General features: G+C 39.7%; 1 protein-coding gene across 3 annotated transcripts in view; it reads left to right on the top strand.

Moving 5' to 3' along the window:
* Positions 1-8,991, top strand: part of LOC104934030 (RNA-binding motif, single-stranded-interacting protein 3) — a 130,903-nt gene that overhangs the window by 109,978 nt on the left and 11,934 nt on the right. For all 3 annotated transcript variants that reach the window (XM_027286511.1, XM_027286510.1, XM_027286509.1), the window contains exons 8-9: positions 3,943-3,986; positions 7,878-7,974. In XM_027286511.1, coding sequence (XP_027142312.1) covers positions 3,943-3,986; positions 7,878-7,974 — 141 coding nt within the window. The remainder of the gene's footprint in view (positions 1-3,942; positions 3,987-7,877; positions 7,975-8,991) is intronic.

Below are 8,991 nucleotides of genomic sequence, written 5' to 3'. Positions count from 1 at the left end.
CAAAAAAAAAAAAAAAAATGCAAAAAACATTGCCCACAGCAGCTTTTTCTTCCACTCAAGTGTATAAAAGGCAAATTGTAACACAAGAACCATGTCTTTCAGTCAGTTTATTACAACATAATCCTTGTTACCCTCTGCCACGATAAAAGAAAATAACACAGAATCTTTTAGCACGGGCAGAATTACGCTTCAGCATAACTGAAGAGGGCTTTTAAGAGGAAATAATAAAGTTAACAAAATTTGGTGTTATTCTAACTTAGTCACCAGTATCAGTGCAGTATATCCATAAACCTCTTTTAAACCTTTCTCTACTCAGCTTTCTAGCAAAAGCATAAGAGTAATCTTACCACAATAGAAAAGTAAGAGTGAAATAGTGATACATTTATTATAAATATCTGACTGATGTTTCCTTTGACATCCATTTCTTTTCACATTTTATAACAAAGTTACAATGGCTTGACAGGCCCCCCTATGGGGTCATTATCAGCTTTCATTCCCAATAACATACTGTAGGCTGAATTTGAGAGGCTACTGACAGTATGAAAGCTGGCATATTTAAAGGTTGTTGAATTTAAAATACAAGGTTTCTTCAAGGCCCCGATACCCCAAGTTTTTTTCCTTTTGCTGGAACTCCCATCTCCGGTTTCTCATTTGCAGATGAAATGAAACCTTGTGCAGCGGATTGATTGACTGTTACACAAAGCAGAGAGTTCAGAAGTTGTTAGTGTCAGTACCAAAGCTTTAATTTACAGAACAAGGGAAAGTGAATAATAATGTTGCCACCCACACAACGAGTGCAGTTCTTAAGAGTTTCCCAACATTTACATTACATGGAGGTTGAGAAGGAGCAGGGTGGTGAAGTGAAATGAAATGGAACCAGGCTGAAACAACTGAGTGCTGAAATAAGAGCTGCCACAACAAAAACAGGATGCCACAGTATGTGCATGACCTTTGTGTTTGTGTGTGTAGCAGGGAGAGATTGCAGTTTTAGATTTTACTTGTGAGAGCTAAGAGTGACAGATCACATCAGGGCTTAGTTAACATTCGAGGTCCGTGTTAGTAATTCTTTTTTGTACCCTGTTGTCAACTTGTTGTGCATCGTCAGCTGTACTTAAAATAAATGATCATTGCTTTCAGTGGGATTCCTCACACATTTGTCCAGACAAGCCCCACGCGGCCTTGCTGAGGAGAAAGCATCTCTTCAGAGGTTTAAGCATTTGTCGAAGCCAGATCTCCGAATCCAGGCAGACTAATAGAGACATCTGGCTGTGGAGGTGCCGTGAGGGACCTCAATACGTTCTCACATTCATTCAGCTGACCCTAATCTCCCAGAACCCCTCACACCTAAATGAGCCTGGCCTTGGGAATATGGCATGAGCCCATATTACACACACAATCACTTACACATTTAACATTTGTGCACATTGTGGATTATGAGACGAGCCCCAGGACACATGTATGTAAAAGACTAAAAGAGACACAGCACGACTACAAATGACACATCCTGTCTCTTTGTGGTCATTTTATGTCTTTTTCAACTACAAACATTGTGTCTTCTTGTCAGCATTTTATGTATCTTTGTAGTTGTCTTTGTGGTGGTCTAATGTCCTTGTGATGTTTTTGTGTCTCCGTAGTCATATTGTATCTCTTTGTAGTTTTTTTTGTGTGTCTCTGTAGTTGTTTTAGTATCTTTTATTTGTCATTTTGTGTCTCCTTGTGGTCGGTTTTTGTGTCTTTGTAATCAATTTTGTGGTGGTTTTGTGTCTGTTCATAAAGATCTAGCTCAATCAATCATCAGAGAGCCAGCGGTGAATACAAAATTTGCTCATGGTGAAAGCTGCTACAGTACCTGCTTTAACTCAGACGTCTCTTTAAGACCTGGTATAAAAATGATCGTGAGCTTTGGAATGATTCATTTTTGCTTTTTTGATTTTCTATGATTCTGCAGTCTTTATTCAACCAGTCCTGTCTCTCTTCAGCTTTCAATGTCAAATAAAGGTATAAAAAGACAGAAAAAAAAAATAACATTTAAAAAATTAATTCTCCAGTCCATATTCCCCTAGTCCTNAAAAAATTAATTGTCCAGTCCAAATTCCCCCAGTCCTGGCTAGAAACAGTGTTTAGGGAAAAAAAACAAACATCACAGCAGAGTTCAGCATCAGGGCACAATTTCAACTCATGTGCCAATTTGTAAAGAAGAGAGTGTGGAATATAGAACAAGTACAGAGCGAAAGATCGAGGAGGAGAAAAATAAAAATTACAGGACTAAAAACACTATTGTTGCTTTAAGTTTGTTCCAACGTTGCCAAGAGGCAGTCAAGTGGAGGGAGATCTTTTTCAAAGTACAGCAGTGAAAAATGCAGTCTCATTTGAACATTATAGATGAATTGAGACACAGAGAAAAAGAACAAGTGTCACTTAATGATGCTCTCTTGACTTATTAGGGGCAACTCCTAATGGAGAGGAGGAGAACTGAGAACAACTAAATTATACCCTTGTAGCTTTGCATTTGAACTGATACTGATATAATGTAGCTGGAGTGTAAAACCTTATTCTATTAATTTATACTGAGTAGTGTAGTAAGAACTGAGCCCTGTAACTGGTGGAGATTTCTATAAGAAAATTATAGTGTCTGTTTGTTATTCCACAAGCAGAACTTCCTGCAGTTGGGCTTTAACAATGTGTCATGGGTCGATATTTTGGGTTACAAAATGTGCATAATGGAGCTGAAAACTGAAACTGGAATGCAATATTAAGTAAACATTTACAATTGGCTCCCAAACTGTGTGAGGTGTTTTGAGCGAGCTGCAGTAAGTAAAATAACGTTTTTTTTTTGGCTGATTGATAAGTTTTTGGTGCATTTTGGCCACTGTCAGTTTCTTGACTGACGGTACAGATGTTTGCTGTGACGCCAACTGTGTGTGTGACAGCTCAAGCATACTGATTTCAAAACTTGCCAAGAGCTTTCATTTGTCTCATTTTCCTACAGATTGTCCTATTTTTGCTGTGTTGTGTTTTTCCATACTGCTAAAGAATAGCTCCTAATTTAACTGCTAATTTTCACTGAATTTGAAACATTTCCAACTCAAGCAGATGTGCTGTCAACCCCGGTTCACGATGTCCAGTGCAGATTTATGTTTCTCATCGTGTGTCTTTCTATTGACTTTGCGTGCATGTGCTCCACCTCCAAATATCCCTTCATGTTGTAAAGTGAACAGCAGCATTCACCACATTTGGTTCAATAAGAGGTGTTTGGAGAGTTTCTCATTTCTTATTATTCTTATGCATTTTGTATATAGTTATGGATCATCTTGTAAAGCAAGCTAAAAATCTATTCGAAAACTACTAGCGATGAAACTTTAAAACATTTTTGCACATTTAATGACTAAAGAGTTGAAAAATGATAAATCTTCTACTCTCCTATGTTTTCTTCAGTCTTGCGAGTGTGATGAGCCAAGAACTCACTGTGTTGTTACCTCTCTATTATGCAGTAACACTCCAACAGCTCCTTTTTTGTGGTTATTTTATGATGAGTATTTTTAAAGATGAGTTTTAAGTGGTTCACGGACTCAATCATGCAGAATAATTTCATTGTGCATAAGTGCTTTTAACTGACTCATTTGAGATTTTTTTTGTGCTACCGAGGACATCATCAGTTGTTCTTTATTCAGCAGGTCTTTGTCTCCCACTCACTTGTTTGTATTGTTGAATTTTAAGTCAAGCTATGTTAAGCTGTTTGTGGTCATGCAAATTATTCCGCTGTCCCTCTTCACTGTCTATCCGACCCTTTATTGGCTTGACCATTCGTCAAAAAGCAGTTTTAATGACAGTTCGCACCACCAAATAACATCGAAATCTTACTGTGAAAGTAAACACAAATAATTCAAAAGGCATTTCAAGTACTTTAACCTTTAGGTATTCTCTATTTTTCTCTCTCTCCAGAGTGGTATGGCGCTGACGTATGATCCGACTGCGATGCAGAACGGGTAGGTGGAACCTTTTCTACAAACTGTGTGTACAACTTTAGATGTCTGCAAGCTTTATTTTTGATTCATATTCCCTCTGTTGAATATTTTAAAGCACAAAATTGCTAGATTCACAACCTCAGCAGATATTTATGAGGTTTGACAAAACTGATACCTTTTCACATCAGAAAACTTGCAAAGATGCACACATAGACAACCATCTGCACTGATATGCACAAGAGGACTTACATGCAAACAGACAGACAGACCACACACACACATATTTAAAACAGCCACAGGCCACACAGACCAGCACACGGTTTCTTTGTCTTACCTGTGGCACTCACGTCCTCATCCTCACATCTGACTGAGGCAGACGGAGCATTTATTTATGCACTTATGCGTACAAGCTGTCAGACATGTAGGTTTTGATTGCGCACAGGGAAGTTGGGTGGTGTTGCAGCGCCGCTGTAAGTCTTTCGTCAGCCGAGGCTATCAGCAGTGCTCTCAGGCTGCATGGGGAGAGCTGAGTGTCTGCCTGTTTCAGGGGGAAATTGGAGATCGGTCCTGTCTGCTAGGAATGCTGCTGGTGATGCGATCCCAGGAGACGCTTCCCTCCAGCTTTGTGTTTCTCTTCTCCTCCTTAGTCTTTGTATCTCTATTCCTCCTCTTCTTAACTGTTGTCCTGTTGTTCTTTACACAATCTACATCCCTTTACCTTCTTGATGTCAGTCATCTTCTGCTTGTCAGCCTGTATCCTAAATTTTATTTAAACTCCTTTTCTCATCTCCTTCTTCTACACTTTGTTGTCTTCTCTAGTCTGTTTATTCTTATTATTTCTGCTCTACTTTTACATCTCTGTTGTCTTCCTGTATGTGTGCGTGCCTGTGCATGTGTAAATGCACGCTCACTCTCAAGCATATGTGCACTTGCAGTGCTTAATCCCTCTCCAGCCTCTCTTCCGAGGTCATCAGCGCTCCTTCCGGCAAAGCACTAAATGACTGTGAAATGCTAATGCAGCTAATTAGAGAGGCGAAAAGCAGGGAGGGAAGGGGGCTGAATGAAAAGGGAAGGCTGGGCAGGGTCAAGAAGAGGGCAAAGGCAAAAATAAAGTCAGCCCAAGGAGAGGGAAGGGTACAAATCAATTACAGGTTTGTGAGTCTGTCCAAGCTTGAGGACGGCTGTTTTTTAGGGTCTGATGCCAATCTGATGTTAGTGGAAACATGTGTCCCAACTGGCCAGACTGCTTTGGCTTATAGCCTGTGCTCTCTTTTATCAGGGAGACACAAAATTCACTTTCTCTGGGTCTCTTTTTCTTAATCTCCCGCCTCCTATCTGGTCTGTTTGCTGTCCTTTTCCTTCTCCTCTTTTCCTTCTCTGTCTCTTTCTCCCCGCCACTGTTACTCTGCCGTTCTATCTGTCCTCTTTTTCTTCTGTCTCTCCTGCCTACACACATATACGTATATAATTTAACATGCTCCCCCACATTTCTCCACTGAAAAGTCACTGAGGTCTGCACTAAATCATTCACTAATTCTTCAGGGCAAACTCCTGACAGTGTGGCTAGGTCACACCAGGGATTCACAGAGAGGTTTTAAATTCAATCCTGTATTAATGTTCTGTTCGCAATTACATGTTTAGTGTATTGTTTAAACAGCCGTGCTGGAGTCCCTATTGACAGCGTGCTGCTCAGGACTAATAGCCTCCATCAATAACCTTGGATCTGTCCTCTACCTACTATTTCTCCCTCTCAATACACATCACTCTAATGAAAAATACAATAAACACAATCAGAGAACCATATTGAATAAGTCGGCTGCGTTTGCTCATTTATATTCATCAGTGACAGTAATACAGTATCTCTAATGCAAGTCATACATTAATTGTCCAGTCAAAAAGATGGATCCATACTGCTACATGATCAGCAGAGTTTTTTTTTTCTTGTCACTGATCACCACTTTGACAAACGTGTTCCAGTTCTTACTCCACCTTAGATGCTTCCACTATGTTCAGACTTTTCAAGTGATACATAACATGTCTCCTTATGTCTCCTATAAGGAGACACTGAGGTAAGACAGTGCTGAAGGCTGCTAAAGAAAAGTAAAAAAAAAAATCTATGGTTGCAATCTAATAGTCTTTCTTGGTTAGGAAGATTCCAAACTAAGTGAAATGACCCTGAAGTATCTACGTGGCAGCCATGATAAGAGCTGGTCAAATTGACTGATTGCTAAAGAAAGGTTTTCCAATGCTTCCTTTAGCATAGGCTACACTGGACCATCCGTTAATGCTGTTCCACAGTTCCTTGTGGCACACCCACATCAATAACATCCGCCATTGCATAATTACATAGCCTAGTGCAGTTGGATTCTCTGTCTTTTCCTGTCCTTATCAGTTCTCCTTGACCTCATGATGTTTTCCATTTAGGTCAAGGAAAAGTGTAAAAGAAAAAGACATAGGATGTAATCTTTCTGACTATTCGACAGCTGCCTGTCTCTTCAAGGAGTTAAGGGAAAATCTAAGTTGAGCCAGTGTCAACACGACTAAGATAGAACACACAATCAACCTGTGTATAAACCAGAGCTGAACTGTTGTATTGTGGCTGGAGACTTCAACTCACCAAGTAGAGCATAAAAAAGAACGGCTGGGTGTCCGTGTGAAGCACAATCCGTTCCTGGAGATTATCGCAGGCAGTTGGAAACCAGCTGCATCCACAAAGTCTGGACTGCAATAGTTTGGAAAAATATCTGAGAGCTTGCATCTCACAGCTGAGTTCAAAACTGCCCATGCTATCACTGACCAAACAAATGTAATGTGAAACAGAAAATGCAATAACAGTGGGCAACCCCGGCAACCCATTTCACCCTTGAAATGAGATGTGTGCTGGTGTCACAGTGGAGTAACACCAATCCTTCCTTTTCCTGTTTTCTGTCATCTCAGTTGTATAGGACTAGAGTGGATATTTTATGTCATTTATTATGTGTTACAGATCTTTACAGATAAAATACAGAAAATCTTAAATAATGTGATATTTCTCAGTAGGAGTTTGAAGTAACCGTTAAAAATAAACTAAGCAACACTTGATTTGTGGCAAGTAGCATTTTACACATTCATGGCTGTTTTAGAGATGGGGGTAAGAGAGGGCTTCTCTCTATCTCTGTCCCCCCCTCTTCCTCTTTCTCTTTCTCTCATCCCTTGCTCCATTATTCAGTCAACAGACACTTTGGGATCGATCGGGCACAGCAACACGGCCTGGTGGATGAAACATGTCCTCTCTAGGTACACAATGATAAATAAAGCACTGCGAGCCACAGCATTCTACCGCTGCAGGGTTGAGGGGGTGAAATGAAAAAAAAAAAAAGATGGAGCAAAATCAGAAGGACAAACAAAGGTATAGGAAGAGAAGTAAACAGAGTATAAAATGCAGATGTTTCAGATGCAGCGCTCTCTGGCAAATGGAATATGCGTATGTGGGAACATAAAGGGTAATATTGAGATATTTCACCCACTTACACATTAAGGTGATAATCCAGTATTATGCACAGCAGTGCAGCAGTCTCCTTTGTAACATGTGTGCTCTGGTTGCGATGTCAAGTCTCATTCTAAGACATCTTTGATGTTTTGGCACAAAGTGAAGCTGCAATATTTATTGTTTCCTTGACAGCCTTGATGATGTCTGATCCATTTTGTCAGCTGTGTCTTGAAGTGTACTGGGTGGTTAAAAACAAAGATGTACAAAAGGCTCATTTTCACCTTTGCATGTTGCTATGTCTAGAGAACTAAAAGTGTACGGAGAATCCTCTTGAGTGACATTTTAGTCAATATCTTTTAACATGGTCTTGATTCAGTTTTATCGCACTTCTATGGTGATATTGATGATGTCAAAATTAAACCTTTTCTTGTTTTCTTCCATAGGTTCTACTCCTCACCATACAGCATCTCCACCAATCGGATGATTGCACAGACGTCAATCACCCCGTTCATCGCTGCCTCTCCTGTCTCTACATATCAGGTGGGTGGGCTGGTTTGAGGTCATGTAAGTGCTTCAGAAACCGACAGGGTCAAACATGGTTGTCTAATAAATAATACAAGTTGCATGTTTGGAATAATAACTTTATAGCTGCATTCATTCCAAATTCACGTAGACTTTTTTGGTCTTGTCAAAGTGGCTTGTAAGAAACCTGACTTCAAGATTAAGATATGCAATCTGACATTACTAGCTTTCTGGCCAGCCAATAGATTTAGCAAAGCAACTAATGTTCAAAGACAGACACTCCAATATGGAGATAGCCCAGGGGCATATAATGCAACCAGATGGCAACAACATCCTTAGAGAAGTTAACAGCTCGGTAGAAATCTGTGGGACCAGGGCTTTAGTTTAGTGGTTGTAAATCAGTGGTTGTAAAGCGTAAGTTTCGTGATATTCTATATTTTTCTCATTGTCAAAAGGATATTTGCTATGTGGCAAAGATCCATTGTTATCAACAAACTATTAAAAACAAATCAATGACCCATTCTGCACTGGCTCCTTCATTGCCATGAACATGGGTACTGTAGTTTATTTTGAGTCAACCACACATACATATTTCTGCTGCTGTGAATGCTCACTAACACACTAAAAGTGAATTAATCTGCAGCTGAAAACACACCATTTCTGCCTGTTTAAGCGGTGTTGGCTACAGTGCTCAGCTGTTGAAGACAATTATAGCCTTTTAAAAAAATGTATGTAAATATTTGTGACCTGAGAAATGAATGGAGCTTTGAGTGCAACACACAGGGTCGTACGGGTTAACGCGTTGTTGGTTTTGGTCTTTTCATAGGATTTGCTGGCAGAAAGAAAAATATAAATATAAAAAATTATAGAATGCTAGATGCCAACCCGGGCTTTTGAAATATGTAGTTATTATTTTCATGAATTAAAAATGAATAGAATCGACCACTTTATTCACTGTTGCCCTGTATGTAGTCTCTCTGGACATGCAGTGCAGATCAAGTTAAGCTCATCTTTTCACAGAAATGTTCTTATCAG

This window comes from Larimichthys crocea, chromosome XIII (genome assembly GCF_000972845.2).
Source record: "Larimichthys crocea isolate SSNF chromosome XIII, L_crocea_2.0, whole genome shotgun sequence".
Classification (NCBI taxonomy): Eukaryota; Metazoa; Chordata; class Actinopteri; family Sciaenidae; genus Larimichthys; species Larimichthys crocea.
The sequence above is the reverse complement of the archived record's forward strand: the minus strand, read 5'-3'. Positions and strand labels throughout refer to the sequence as shown.